The 16,057-nt window shown below is 40.0% G+C and overlaps 1 protein-coding gene across 6 annotated transcripts in view; it reads left to right on the top strand.

Annotated features, from left to right (window-relative positions):
* Positions 1–8,161, top strand: part of BTBD3 (BTB domain containing 3) — a 38,960-nt gene extending 30,799 nt beyond the window's left edge. For all 6 annotated transcript variants that reach the window (XM_065059893.1, XM_065059892.1, XM_065059895.1 and 3 more), the window contains one exon: positions 3,776–8,161. In XM_065059893.1, coding sequence (XP_064915965.1) covers positions 3,776–4,808 — 1,033 coding nt within the window. In that variant the 3' untranslated portion in view covers positions 4,809–8,161. The remainder of the gene's footprint in view (positions 1–3,775) is intronic.
* Positions 8,162–16,057: the final 7,896 nt, after the last annotated feature.

The raw sequence follows: 16,057 nt of genomic DNA, 5'->3' as shown, positions 1-16,057 counted from the left end.
ATTGTATAATGTAATGCCTGTTGATCTGATTTGTCACTACATGTTACACAAAGGAGTGAAGTTACTAAAAAGAATTGTCAGCTGTAATAAAAAAACCCTATTCTACTTTGCAAGCATAGTGAAAAGTTAAAAATACACCAAAAAAACCCCACCAAAACCTAGAACTGCTGTGTTTGTGTATTGACATCATTCTAGCTCTTTTATAAGCTTGCTTTATGCAGGTCTTGTCTTAGAAAAACAACTCTAAGTTATTGAATATAGTCTCTGAAAAGTAAATTTCTCCTTATCTATCACGTTGATGCATTTGGAAAGTATAAAAAGGCTGTTCACATTAATAGGGGATTTTATTCTAATGGGGAAAATCAGTCAGTTCACATGATCAGTCTTTTTCTTCTAGCAAATTGCTTAAGACATGCTGTCTTTTCCTAAATGAGCATAATGAAGCAGCTTCCCTGCTGAGTTGTCCTTGAATGTATCTATAAACTCCGATTGCTAAAGAGAAATGTCCTATCACAGAAATGCTGTGACTTAGAGGATTTTTTTCCCTTCAGCTTTGGTAACTGCCATTGCTTTCTGATAAAAAATGTACAAAACATACCTTGGTATCTGACAGTGATCCTTTTAATATGCTGCAGATTTTCTTCCATGTAATGGTGTAATCACTAGGTAGCAGTGTATTGTGTTTGGTAGATTGTTTTAACTAGCTTGTGATTACAGAGTGGTTTGTGTTTTTTCTTTTACTTTTCAGTGGCACTGTATATGAACATTCTAAGTCACATCTAGAGTTTGCATAGAGTTTTTATAGGTTATCATGAACATCAGAAATGTTCTGTGCAAATATCAATAACTGCCAGGAAAAGCTGAAATCACACAGATGTTCTGTAAACCTGGAATATAAAGTTAAGATATGACATTATGTAAGTAGGTGTGTTTACGGATACCTGCTTTGGGCTTTTCTGGTTCTGTGGGTGTATTCTGCAGAACTGAGACTTGTGCTTTACTTTAATGCAGAATTTTACAAGGCACGTGGATTCTCCTGCCCTCCCCTCCCTCCACCCCTTTGAACAGCGAATCTGTTACACTGTGGCTAAATATAATTTGCTGTATAAAAACTGAATGATTTTTGAATTTACAATTACGAAACATGCTAAGAGAGCAAACCTAGAAAAGAGAGTATCAGTACTGACATCTAGGTCTTGGCATATTATTTTAGCCTGTGGCAGTTTAGGAAACTGTCTCTAAGAGTCTGGTCAGAACCATGGAATTCTTCACCTTTTCAGTTTTTATTTAAAAAAACGAAAGACCACAAGAAGATTGTGGTCTTTGTGGGTGTTGAGCTGACCTTGCCAATGCCAACTTCAGCGTGCCTGAACCTGCAAAGTGTTCCTGTGCCTGCAGACAGCCCTGGCGTTTGCAGGCATCAGGATGCAGGGAAGGGATGTTGCTCGGCAGTGCAGCATTCCCGTCATCTCAGGATCCAGTGCATCTGCTGCACTGGGGGGAGTCACGGTCCCCTCACTCCTGTCTCATTGGGAAATCATTCCCATGAGCGTTGCTTGCAACTGCTGTGAGCAGTGGATGGCAGAAGACTCATTACACTGTTGCCACACAAGGAAAAGACTTCTTATCTATTGCAAAGCAGCCCTCTCCTTCATATGCTCCTCTCCACAGTCAGGAAAGTTGCATCACGATCTTTATAAGAAAATACACTGAGTTTGATTATGCGTGTTTTGATGGGGTTTTTGGTATTGTTTTTTGATGGGGTTTTTTTGGCTTTGTTTTGCTGCATTTTCCCCATGGACAGTGAATTCTTAGAGCATAAATATTTTCTTTTACCGTCTAGTGGGCATTCTGTTAACAAAGATCAGATATAACATAGAAAATAATACCTTGACTGATAGATACTGATTATTCTCCCAGTAAAATTGATTTGGCTCTTCTCTACAGTTTTAAGAATAGGGTTAAATTCCTAGTCTAGCTGACACACTGAATTGGTGGTTTTAATGTATCATATTTTACCTTAATCTGGACTGTTCAAGTTAGATCCGTGGTCTCATCCCAGGATGAATGTGTTACTAAACAGTCAAACCTTGTGGTCTAGCAGAATCCTCCATTTGAGAACAGGGTGAAGCTGGAATATCAGTAATTGTAGCCCAGACTCAAGGTGCATTGGCAGAGTAAAAATTGTGGAATATTGCTGACAGCTGATCTGTGCTGTCTGTTGTAAATCAGTGGTATTAATTCTTCACTTTCATGAATATTAAACTAGCAACTTTTGTACGATTTCAATTTAAAACAGATGTCATCAGTCTCTGCTGTACTAGCAGGTGAAGAGAAGTAATAGAAGGAAGAGTTGGAGAGCAATGAAGGGGATCATAAAATATTAATGAAATGATACGTTGAAAATTTTTTGGACAGTAAAGGAGCTAAGCATATAACCAGTGATATATAGATGTGGCCTTTGTTGTTACAAATAGTCCAGCTGAAACCAAGTAATAAAGGCATTAAAAAAAAAAAAGGTTTGGGTCTATCTATTTTTTCTTTCTGTAACCTATTACATTTCATTATATTGCTTGAGCAATATCTGCTCTGAGCCTGTTTTCTGAATGTGGCTTGGAAGACAGTACCCTACATGTGCAAAAATACAAATAAAGATTTTTACAACTAAAATCAGATCAGTGTAGGTCTTAGTTCTACTTTATAAGCACATCTGTTCTGCAAAAAATTCTTTGTGTTGGGAAACCTTCTAACTAGAAAATTTTAATTAGTACAGGGTTGCATGCAACTTCAAGTTTACTGGAGGAAGGTGCTTTTATCAACTATAAGCAACTCTTGATGGTTATCCCTATGAAGAGGAAAATTGCATTTGGCACGGTTTTAGCACTTTGCATTCACCAGCTGCAAATGGGGCCCTGAAGCATGAGATATTAAAAAGAACAAACTGTACAATGCTTCATTTCTCTGAGCAATGAATCCCAGCAGTTTAGTGACATAAATAGAATTTCACCTTCATCTCCTCTACCACACTAGCATGTCAGTAAAGCTTTTTTTCCTCCTTATGCAATGAGACTGAGAGAAAACACTGCGCTAGTGGAGCTAGGATGTTGTAAGCATTAATAAACCTGAAAATTAGAATTCTGTGCCTTTCTCTTTTCCTATATGCTTCATCGCCCTGTTAAAAATAAAAAGCCCCCCCCCTAAAAAAATCACACAACCACGTAGTTATGAAAATGAATAGCACCTGATATACTTTCATAGCATTTCTCTTGCTAGACTATCTATTTATTACCAATAAACATATTTGCATTTCTCTCTTTATATATACACCCCAATAAATAATCATTCACCATCATAAGACGTCCAGTGCAAGTACTCTTTGTAACGTGTTCCAGACTGCTGTTAAACCAAGTAAGGTTGCCACTGAGAAGCTGCTGCCTGGGGCAGATAGCCTCTCATTAGCCAAAGCATGTGTGGAAGGAAGGCAGAGCTGGAGGTGCCATAGTTTGTAAACATAGCCATTGTTCAGATAGCATGTACTCCAAATGTCAAGTTTTATTCACCTTATATTTAAGCTTGTTATTTTTCATGGTCTTACATGAGTGATGAATTTGGTTTGTACTTACTTTCTGGATTAAATCAATGTTCCCCAAAAGCATTGCTTATTAATTTTAATGTGGAGCCATTTATATATTCTTTGTTTATAATTTTCAGATGTTGTTGACAAATTACATTTTTGCATTAATCAGCAGTGTTACATGCATGTGTTTTATTTCAGATACATATATTGTGATGAAATTGATTTGGCTGCAGATACCGTACTGGCCACTCTTTATGCTGCCAAGAAGTATATTGTCCCTCATCTTGCCCGCGCCTGCGTCAACTTTCTAGAGACAAGTCTAAGTGCAAAAAATGCCTGTGTGCTGCTTTCCCAGAGCTGCTTATTTGAGGAACCTGACCTGACCCAGCGCTGTTGGGAAGTGATTGATGCCCAAGCTGAGCTAGCTTTGAAGTCTGAGGGATTCTGTGACATTGATTTTCAAACACTTGAAAGCATTCTCCGAAGGGAGACTCTGAATGCCAAAGAAATAGTTGTTTTCGAAGCAGCTCTGAACTGGGCTGAAGTGGAGTGTCAGCGACAAGAGCTAACGGCTACCATAGACAACAAGCGCAAGGTCCTCGGGAAGGCTCTGTACTTGATACGCATCCCTACCATGGCACTCGATGACTTCGCGAATGGCGCTGCTCAGTCTGGGATTCTGACTCTCAACGAAACCAATGATATCTTCCTCTGGTATACGGCTGCCAAAAAGCCAGAGTTGCAATTCGTAAGCAAGCCCCGGAAAGGCCTCGTTCCTCAGCGATGCCACCGTTTCCAGTCCTGTGCTTACCGCAGCAACCAGTGGCGCTACCGGGGCCGATGTGACAGCATCCAGTTCGCTGTTGATAAGAGAGTGTTTATTGCTGGCTTTGGGCTTTATGGCTCCAGCTGTGGATCAGCAGAGTATAGTGCCAAGATTGAACTGAAACGACAAGGAGTTATCCTTGGCCAGAACTTGAGTAAATATTTCTCAGATGGTTCCAGTAACACTTTTCCTGTGTGGTTTGAATACCCAGTGCAGATTGAGCCTGACACCTTCTACACAGCTAGTGTGATTCTGGACGGTAATGAACTCAGCTATTTTGGACAAGAAGGAATGACAGAAGTTCAGTGTGGGAAGGTGACTGTTCAGTTTCAGTGCTCTTCGGACAGTACAAATGGCACTGGGGTACAGGGAGGGCAAATTCCCGAACTCATATTTTATGCTTGAATGGAAGTGTGTGGAGACAAAGCATTTTGCTATGAAGAACCTATCTGGTTCAGGCCTACTGACGCTTAGCTTTTTATCTGCAGATATGTGATCAGTACAGGTAATACGTAACTAAATGCTGTGGGCAAGTTACTGGCTTGCTATACTTGTAGCATTGTTGGTGATAGAGTTTAAGTGTTAAATTTAACTTTAAACTGGAAGCCCTTAGGAACGAGAAAATTTAAAGGCTTTGTGAGAGAGGTGCCTGTTTGCTGGTGGTGCTGACCCTTTCTGTGATGCACCTGTGAATCACCAGAGGATGTCCCCCTCTTGTATCTCGCTAAACACTGTCTTCATTGATCCATTTTCTCTTTCTCAGTTTCCTTTTTTCTGCTTGTAATTATTTGGGGGGATAGGGGTAGGAAATGAAGAGCCTTTTCTATAGCTCTCTCTTCTGTCTGCTCTTCAGACTTAAGAAATGCCAATAATGAGCTGCTTTTGATCATGTGAACTGAAAGAAGGACTTCAGCTGTAAGCAGAAAAAGCTTAGGTTTAAACCTTCATCCTGTGAGGTTCTCCTGTGGCCAGCTGTTTGAGATGGCTGCGGGGGAAGGGAAGACAGAGAGAAGCAAGCAGTTTTCAGGCAGCTACGCAGCATGCTGACCATGTCCACAGTGCATGGATATGTTTACAGCGAGGGGGAAAATGTGGGCTGAGCAAGTTACCCTCAGAGTTTATTTTCTAGGAATCCCACCTTGAAGGCAAGGAAGTACTAGTGCATGTTCAGATTGCATATGCAGCTCTTGCCAACTACTCCCATGACATAGTTTTTGCTATATTGATTTGCTGTTTAAGTGGCTTTTATTTGAACCCTTGCTAAATAATGGGAATGGATATCTGTGATCCGATGCAGGATAACTTTTTGTTTGGTTTGCATGAGGTTTTTTTCTTCCTCCTAAAGATGGTAGAGGCAGATTATAGAGGAGCAAAAGAATGTAGCATTCCTGACTTGGACTTTGTTCTGTAACATGGGATTTCTTCTCTCTATTACCATACATTATCAGTGGAAATTTAGACAAAGATGGAAGATTCCCAGCTGTGGTCATATTACACTTAGTGTACATCATCAGGTAACAGGAGTAGGAAGTCTCTGATGTGTTAGTGTTGGATCTCTTGCAACTGCTTATGGTTACACATCAATGAGAGGATTATGTGGTACAGAACATTTCCCTTGTCTGATTTTTTTGTTTGTTTCCAAATTTCCTGTTATATGTCTGTATCAGTTTTAGAAAAGTATTCAGGATTGGGACTCCCTTTTTCAGGGAAGGCAACCAGTATAAATAAGAAATACAGGTACTATTTAAACATAAGAAAGTCCTTCACCATTGCATTGGGACAGTGGCTTCTCAGAGACACACTACCTATGGTAAAGCATCTCATTCTTATTTCACCTCTGAAGTGGATTCTGTTTGTTGTGTGCATTTTAACAAAATGAGAGGACCAAATGATTCTTTAGACATACTGAAGATTAATATTATAGTATATTGATGCATTAATGTAGCATAACCCTAAATTCACTTGTCAGTTTTGTAATAAAAATGTTTTCCTCATATGATTTCTTACCAGTTTAATACTATTACTCTAAGTGTTTCTTGATGGTTGGAATCCTGGCCCCTGGCCGTCCTAAAGTGCCAATACATCTTTGCAGTGTCCAGAATACCATCTCAAGTAAGGAAAACTGGAGCATAGACGTCAAACAGTTTATGGCCAAAGCCCAGATCTTCTCTCTAGGTAATAAAAGGAGAGCCAGGTAAAAAACTGCCCTGCAAGATCTATGCTTTTCACCCATTTTAGTATTTAATGTTTTATATACATACATACCTATGTGTGTGTGTACGCAGCATTCTTTCTGAAAAGTAAATAACCTCAAAATACATAGAAAAATGTTTTGTTTTTTTGTAACAGATGTACATAAACCAGACTGTTAGTGAAATATAAACAGAATGCTCCATGGAAAACTCCCAGCAAGAGATTTTAAAAAGCTCCAGTTAATTATATTTAGATCTGCAGCCTAAAATAGACGAGTAAAAATTGTATGGACTAGAGGAAGAGTTGTTGAAGAAACTGGAAAAAGGAGTTCAAGATTGTGATGAGGTAATGGTCATCTACTTTTAGACAATATCTTAGCAGCAGTTCCATTTATTTAAATACATTTGAAAGCAGAGAAAGATGCTAATCAGCTGATTAAGTTTTCTTACAGCGTTTGATGTAGATATAATTTCATCTGAGTGATGATCAAATTGGCAAGTTGCTTGCAGTTGCAAGCTGCATTTTGAGTTGTTGGAAAAAAAATCAGGTGCCTCAGCTGGTGGGACAAATCTAAGTACTGCATTGATATAACTAGACGTGGGTTCTCACTTTTAATTTATTTTTGGGTTTTACTCATTTGCAAATAAAGGTGATGTATCTACTACATTGACTGGCTGGAACAGGAATTAGATGAGAATACTGTGTAGCCGTAACATGTAGAAAATGAGCTGTTATTTAATTATTATTTTTATGTGCTATTTTTATGAAACCTTTTTGACGAAGTAGGATGAAAGCTACTTCTAGCTTAATTCCTCTGAATCCGTTCCAGGTTTTAGGAGCTGGTGCATGTAAAGTTTTTCAATATGGATCAATAAACATCAATAAACGAAAGCACCCCCAAACACATTTTGACGCTTGATGCCAACAAGTACTGATGTATAACAAGGCAGCTTGCACCAGTCACCTTAGGACATCAAGGCACTTAAATAGGTGTCTAGATGTGGATTTGGTTGGTTTAGCGGTGTCATCCAAGTTTGAATACATTGGTTGACATTTTGCAAGCATCAGCTCTATCAACCTGGAATGTAAGCATAATGTCAGTAGAGATCCTTTTGTAGATTCTGTCTTAAACTGTACTGGGCCATCTTTGCTACTTGTATGTTTGATTTTCCTGGTGAGGGGAATCAGTGATAAGAGAGTATAATGTAATATACTTTCTGCATATCTAAGATAGTATTTAAGTAAACATTTTGATTTCTACATACTTATTGCACTGAACTGTTTGTTTTGTTTTGCTTTGGTTTGCTTTGTTGGGGTTTTTTTTTGTTTTTTTCATTTGTTGTGATAAACTCAACTAACTTCAGGTCCCAGCACCCGTTTGTGCTGGAGCAGTGTTTGACCTTAGCAGGCTTACAGCATTATTTATAAAGGACAGATATATATAAATATGAAGTACCTCATGTTGAATGTTATTGTACTGTATCTTTAATGTCACAGTGCAGATCTTGTCAGACTCATGAATGTGTATAATTGCGTTAAACATACAAATAAAAATGGTTCTTAAATGGTTGTTTCCTGCAGTATCTTTGAAGCATGAACTATGAAAGCCTTTACTTAGCTATCTCGTTTTGCAGTTTCTATTGTTGTACAGCTATGCACAGATATTTGAGCTTATGTATTCAGAGGTCTTTTTATCTCCAAAGAAGTAGAAGTCTAAGGAAAAAACAAGGAAGAACAATGAAAATGTTAATCAGTTACATTGTAAAAAGGTTGATGGTTAAGCTAATGAGCTAGAGTGAATTAATTCATTTATGTGCTTTGTGAAAGACCTTGTCTACTAGCATTAATATTTTAATTTTCTATTAATATTACTAAGTATGTGGAGATGAAGGGGGAAGGTCTTATGTTTATTCTGAAAGACAGTTGGCATGGGAAAGGCCATGATTTTCAGTTTTTGATACAGCAGAATAAAGGACATGGTTAGTGCCAAGAGGTTGTTCTCTGCTGAAAAGTTAATTACATAATATTATTCAAAATTCTGACTATTTTCTTACTTAACAATTTTCTTCCAGGATTTGAAACTTAATTTTAAATACTTTTATGGTCAGCGAAGCTGATGCCCCACTTCCATGATGTCTGTCTCCGAGACCTTTCAGATATTGCTAGCTAATGATAAGAAATACTCCATAGTGTGGTAGAGAGACATGGAAATTAAATCGAGGAAGTCTTCCCCAGCAGAAACAGTACCTTCGGACTTGATCCAAAATTCGGATTAAAGCATGTTTACAGGCATCAAGCTTGTCAGTTTTGGTAAGTTGTTTTTGTAGAATTCTTACTGCAGTACTTGGTACTGCGCTGCTACATTCTTGATCCAAATTCCCTTATGTGTCTAGTGCTTCTCATTTGTCTGAAGCTGGCTTCAAACAGGAACTGTCCTATGTCTTGTTCTCTTCTAGTGATACCAGCTCCTAAATGTGTGGTAGATACAGGTGTGGTTAGGTGCAGCAAGGACCGCAACAGCAGCAGTGTCCCTAGGTGTGTTACAGGAGATGAGTGCTGCTGGCAGCCTTGGTTTCTCTGATAAATGGGTAGGAGCTAAGTGGACAAGATGAATAAACGATGACCTGTCTCATCCAAAGAGATGTTCTCTATTTCTGACTGAAATCTGGCGGAAGTGCTAGGATACTTGCTTTGGAAACTGAAGTTAGGTAGAGTTTGTGTCAGTCTCTCGCACTGTGTTCAGTGTTGCAGAGAAGCATGTGTGTGTTTACACCAGAAGAAAAGGAGTTTGAAGTGGAAGGAAATAGGATGTTTCTGGGTTTGGGAGGAAGGTGACTCCAAGAGCTGAATTTGGTTGTTTGTCTCACAGGTAAAAACCTGCTTTGTGGAGAAGGACTCTCTGCTCCCACTCAGTTGGAAGCTCCTCAGGAGCTGACAGCCACTGCCTGTCATGAAGGCCATGTCCCATCTAAAGCGGACTCCTTGTGAGTGCTTAGCTCTCAGGTGTAGGAACTCAAGATTTCTTGGCCTCTGACAGGCAAGACTACTTATCCTGCAAGCCTTAATGTCCTAAAAGAGCCTGACTAGGACTGCTGTAAACAGGAGGGTGTTTTTAGACCTCCCAAGCTCGGCGCTCAGTGGAAGCTGAGATCCTGAAGCTGAGAGACACCAGCCTATGGGCAGTATTTGGCCACCATGAAAAGCAGCAGCTTTTAAACCAGCCTATTGTACCATACTTGCAAGCAGTCAGTGGGAGAAGGAATACCTGCTGATTTACTGAAGGCAATGAAAGGAGCTGCTTTTTCACATGGTGGTATGGCCATATTCAAAATAATATTTAAAAAGGGGTTCTTGGCAAGGTGCTTCATTTCTAGAAGTCTACATTTATTTTCTCCTCAAGACTTCCCCATAAAGTGAGACCCTGGCCCAATTGAAATCAGTAGGAGTTACCCTGGTGACCTCAATAAACCCAGGATTTTCATTTGAGGTGTTCAATTTGTGTGATTATTCTTAAAACACAGCATAAAGCTGCCCAAGAAAGGGAAATTAATTTTGAAATCCCACTGTAATCTGATTATCTGAAATACAGGTAGAAACCTTTCTATTAAATCTTACAGAACTCCTGCTCATCAGATTTTATATGACTACCCCCAAGCTTTTCTGCTAGTACGCTTAATCTTCGGCCATGAATCTGTAAGCAGAACAGTAAATCTGCATGAGGTTTTATGTAGATTTTTACAATCTGTGTATGGAATTCATAGTATATAAGATACATAGCAAGGATAAAGTATATTTTAAGATTAGAAGGTGCATGTAAATTGCCCATGGTCTATTCAGCGTGAAGGAAAAATAGCTATTTTGCTTTAAGGCACTGGTATTTTGAAAGAACTTCTTGAAGTCTGCCAAGATCTGGATAGCATCAGAAATGCATTTATATTAAGCCTTTAATTGTAGCATTTTAAAATCAGCTTTCTAATTGTTTGCTATAGACAAAGATAACATACTTGCCCTTCAGGGATCCTCCATCCTGCTCCAGTGGGGTTTACATTTGAAGAGATACTAGCAACTGCACTTTTCAAGATCTCATTTTAAAGACTCTTCACAGTTAAATTAAGTACTGCTTGGGGAGTGTCAGCATTTCAAAAATAACCATGGCTGGTTTTAGCCTAACAGCAAACACAGGCTTGCATGGGGAGATATCTTCAGTGGTGGTGCTGTGGGTAAGTTAAGAGGAAAGATTGCTACTTCCCAGAGGGGAAAACACCTTGTTTTGACTTACACTGACCACAACCATGTGGTGAACATCATGTGTAACAATTCAGCCGTGTAAAACTGGAAGGCATAAAATGCACTGGGGGACCACTGTGTTGAAGGCAGCTGTGGGAGCTCCTGGATGCAGGGCTGTTGTGAATAAGCTGATTTCATGAGCCGAAAGAGCTGGCATCCTGTATCGTAATGCTCTCAGTGGTGCAAAGTCATAGCTGGGCTGCTGAATGGCATGTGATTGTGATTTTTCACAACTGTCAATTCCATTTTGCCTTTTTTTGTTGTTTGTTTGCTGTTCTGGGAGGGGCTTCAGCTCTCCTCTACCCTGAACTGCCTATTTCTAGTCTGTGCCAGAGGTTTTCACATGATGGAAGCCCAGTGATTCTCTTTGTGCCTAGGCTGAGGGGACTGGGAGCACCTGGTGGAAATGACTGGCTGAGTGAGGTTGGGACATCCCAGTGCTTTGGTGAGCTCCTTGCAAGCTCTCCTGGATGTGCTGAACACTGACCTACCGTGGCAAGAGGGGGCAGGATAATTCTTACATATGTGTGTGGATGTATGTATTTCAGTGTTCCTCAGCTTCACTTTCTATAGCCAACTGCTAGTTGTGCTTAAAAAGGCAAAATAAGCATTAATTCACTTTTTTTGTCAGGTCTAAGGATTGTGATTCTGCGAAGGCTAATTCATACAGCTGTCTTTACAAAGTCAACAGTTCCCGTGGGCTTAGAGGAGGTGGTTGGGGACAGGACTCATGTCTACCTCAAAAGCATACATGGAAACATCTGTTTTCTTCCCTAATGCCTTATTCTTAGGAAGTTGTGACCCAATAAAATAAATTAATGGAGAGCTGGAGCTTGGCATATCTGGCTTGTTTCTGTAGCAGGACTTTATATGATTAAAAGAACAAGAAACTCTATTTAGCTTAGAAATACTAAATCCTGCAGAACTTACAGAGCATGGGGGTAGCACAAAGAAGGCACTTCCAGATGTGAAGATATTGCTTGTTGATTGCAGCCTTAAGCTAAGGTGTGACATATTCTTTTTTTTCCTACTCACCAGGGCAGGCTAGTAGTGGTATTCGCATCAGACACCCTTAGCGATTAGGGAGAAGTGATGCTGAGGGAGAGAAATGAAGGTGAGAGATCTGGAATGCAGAGGAAAAATACCTAATCAGAAATAAGAGCTCTCATCAGGCACAGACAATAGACAGTAAACTGGCTTCAGGAGAACTCTTGAGGCATCACAGGAGCCAAATCAACAGACAGAAGGTAAGAATACAGCCATGGCAACTATTTAATTCATTTTTTTAAAGTTGCTTATGCTTGAGACTGTGCTAGACCCTACAAAGAGAGAAGTTGTTTTGCTGCCTTAGGATAAAGCCCATACATATTTTTGCCTTTGTTCTCCATGCTTCATATTGTATTTTCTTTACAATATATGCTGCATAAGCTGTTTTTTCTCCTCAGTGTCAGGGCATGAGCAGGCTGGCAGACCCTGCTTAGGAAAATAATCTTCAAATATAACCTGTAATTGTCACATGAAGCGCTCTCCTCCACCCCTCAGTCTTCGTTGGCTTGTAATAAGGTGGCAAAGAACAGGAGTCTGAGACATAGTTGGGAGAGGAAGCTTTTCCTGCACCCCCGGTGTGTTTCCAAGGATGGCAGTAGCAGGGTGCTCTGTTTATCAACTACTCGGACCAGTTTGATGTGAATGAGGCATGGGCTCAACATGATGCCTTTCTGGTGAATTAACTGGGGCACGCAGGATGGCCTTTGGAAGTTCTGTGATTTCTGTGTCACCTTTCTGCTAGCTGTGGGGGGGATGGATGATCCCAGATCTGGCATAAAGCCTGACAATGTTTTGAACAAATACGAACTGACAGAGTGAGTTCATACTGGGATGGCATTTCATGGCATTTCAGAGCTGATATTAGGAGCTTGAGAAATCACTGAAGGGTAGCATGAGACGTTTAAAAGTTGGGGCTCCTACCAGCTCATGGTGGTCATTTTTGTTCCCATTTTACAGCAGAACTCCCCAACAGAGCAGTCACAGTGATCATGGATATCACTAGCTCTGGGGTGCCAGAAAAGGGCAAGAGGCTTGAAACTGAAAACTGCAGCTCCAAAGGGGAGTTACGAAATGGTCTTTAAAATCAGCTGAAAGATTCTGTGTTCTGATTCCTTCCTAGCATTTCCCAGTAACTCGGTCTGCACTGACAGGATTCTTGTCACTGGTTGAAGGTGGATTTCACGTAATGAAACAAGGCTCTCAAGGGCTGAGAGCAAACACCTACTGTTTCCCACCTAGGAAAATTGGCATTCAGTACTCCATATCTGCCTTTGTAAAGAGAGTTTCTTTTCAGCACTGCCAAAAAAGTGAAATTAATTGAACAAGAGCTTGGAATGAAATGTGTGTCTTGATCTGGGAGACAGGCTTACAGAATGAAATTTGAAAATATGCAACACAGGAGGGAACTAGCACATTAGGTTACAGTAGGACTGATTAATTAGTAAGGATAGTCTATCCATAATTTCAGTGATCTGGGACAGGTAGGAGTGAGGAAGGTATGCATAGAAAAAGCAATATCTGAATAGTCAGGCCAAGATCAGGACCCTTCAAAGGAAAAAAGACAGCCAAATTAAGGGAAAAGAAATCTCCTACCCTTGCTTTTTGCCATTTGTCATGCTGTTCAAGTGATTGTGTAGATGACGTGCTTTTGCTGAGCTCCTGTTAGGACACCATAGTTAGAGAAATGAATTACTCCAGAAGGCCAGAATGAGGTCTTTCAAAGGTCATTATCAGAACTGGTTTCTCATCAATACACTACTTGATTGGAGGAAAAGACTCAAAATTGCATGGCTTTGATTGCTGAGGGGGAAGCTTTTAACTGCTTCCTGCTGTTCTGTCATTTTGTGCTAACCCCAAATGGCCCCATTAAATTGATGTCCTGTTTCCCATTCACTGCCCATAAATCACTCTTCTCCTGTTAATATAGGAAACATTTATACATGATAGGAATTGGAGTGGCTAAACAGTAAATCTTAAAGCCAGTCAAGAACTCAAAAGCATTTACCTAGTGGTCAAGGTGTTTGTTTTTTTAACACCCTCAGCACTTCGTAATATTCAGTTATGAACTTAATTAAAAAAATACAGAATCTCATGCCTGCATTAAGAGAATTTTTGTACAAATACTCGTCCCAAACAATGCAATGTGAGTCATTCTGGTTTCTAAGTGATAGCTAATTTCTTGCAGCTAATCAGAAGATAAAGGCTGGGAGCGATGCAGCTGTTTGGCCAGTCGGGTGTAATCGCTGACACTGTGTGATGCTCAGTATTGCTGCTGTGGGTTAGATCAGCAATAAAAACAGCACAACAGCTCTGTTTTCTCAGGACAGCAGTCCTAGGAGAGACTGCCTGGAGGCTTTTTGACCTGAAGAGGAGCTGGCAGCTGGGCCCCAGAAAGGTTTTTCTTCATTTTGGATATCTGAACTTACACAGTCTTACAGATTTGCTCATACATATGCTTTTCCGTCCAGAACTGAGTCACATTTCATGTCCTTCCGTTGACAGCATTTTACTGGGTAGCACAGGAATCTCCTAATAAAGGTCTCAAAGTACTTTGATGTAACTGGAGAGGGCACAGTGGGTGAACACTTTGTAGACTATGGTGGGTTTTGTGAGCACAAGAAAAGAATTAACCCTTCTTCTGCTGTTGCCTTCAGTCTTCCATATCTCTGTTTCCCCTCTGCAAAAATGGGAGGGATGAAATCAAGCACCACTGCAAAGTGCTTTGGTATCTGCTGATCAAATCTGCTCTATAGGCAGCGGGTATCAGGACAAGCACGGTAAAGCCTCGCTTTCCTCAGGCAGCTGAAATCGCTGGTGTGCTCTGTCACTGAATGATTTCCAATATCCTTAAATGTCACTAAACTGAGAAAAGTAGCATTACTGAAAATGAGGATGAAAGTGGCCTCCGATGTGAATCCTTTCTAAAATCTTTGTAATCCTCAACTGCTTTAGTTCCAACAGATCTTTCCATAAAATGAACTGCCAGCTAAAAGGTAAATATAAATGCAAAATATCCCCAAAGCAAACATGTTACTGGCTTTTAAAACAAGTCCATTTAAATAATGTGAAAATACATTAAAGAAACTGAATCTATTCAGTTTTATGTTTAAAGATGAATTAATGCAAATATCACAGGTTTATCCTGTGTTACTCCCTTAAGAGGGGTCACTGGGGAAGCAATTTGTTTCTTTTAGCTAAGACAAGGAGCTTTGAATTTAGGCAACTTGCAGAGACAGACAACTCACTATTTAATCTTGAAGGAAAGTGTCAAATCCAAGTTGGAGTGAGTTGTTAACTGCTTGTGTGTCTGCATTATTTAAAGCTCTGTCAAGAAGAGATCTTTGGCATGCCACCAACCAGCAGTACAAGGGACACTGGAAATGGCACAAAGAATTTCTGGAAGAAATTTTTTATTGGCTATTAATGATAGACATGCAGATCTGAAGAGCAAGTGTCATGAGGAGGGCCTCTATGCCCTTTTTAAAAAAAAACAAAACCCAAACCTGATTGCTGCTAGGCAAAGGGCTCTCAACAATTGCTTTTTGGTGGTAGCAGGTGAGGATGATTTCAGTGAGGACAGGTTGCTGGGAAAGCCACTAGAAGTGGTTTTTTTTCACAAAGACAATTTCCATAGTTGTAGGGATGTTCACACACTCCTGTTTCCTTGGCTGTGCTCATGAATTGCTTCTGGAGCTGTGCTGTAACTGGATTAGGTACACGACCTAGATTTAATTTCAGCTTGAAATAATTTGCTGATTTCATGTATAGAATTACACTATGATCAGGTTGTTGGCACAACTGTGTGGGCAATGAGTTGCAACTGGTTAGGTGATGAAAGCAGGTACTTCTTACAGGCTGTTACCATGCACAGAACATTCTCTTGTCTGGTTTCAGAATTTTCCAGTTCATAGAAAACTCCACCTTCATCCCAGAACTGTTTTCCAGAAGCCAATTTTTTTTACTGTTTAATTACAAATCTGACCCTCAGCTATCAATCAGCACAGCTCCACTGAGCTGGTATAGATGAGATCTTCACAGTGTCAGCTTTTAGCCTGAAGATACCAGCCTTGGGGTATCAGCTGCAAGGAATATCTCTGCAGCATGAATGGCCTATAAAGCAATTCAGG

This window comes from Columba livia, chromosome 3 (genome assembly GCF_036013475.1).
Source record: "Columba livia isolate bColLiv1 breed racing homer chromosome 3, bColLiv1.pat.W.v2, whole genome shotgun sequence".
NCBI lineage: Eukaryota > Metazoa > Chordata > Aves > Columbiformes > Columbidae > Columba > Columba livia.
Note: the sequence above shows the minus strand (reverse complement) of the source record. Positions and strands in the feature narration are given on the sequence as shown.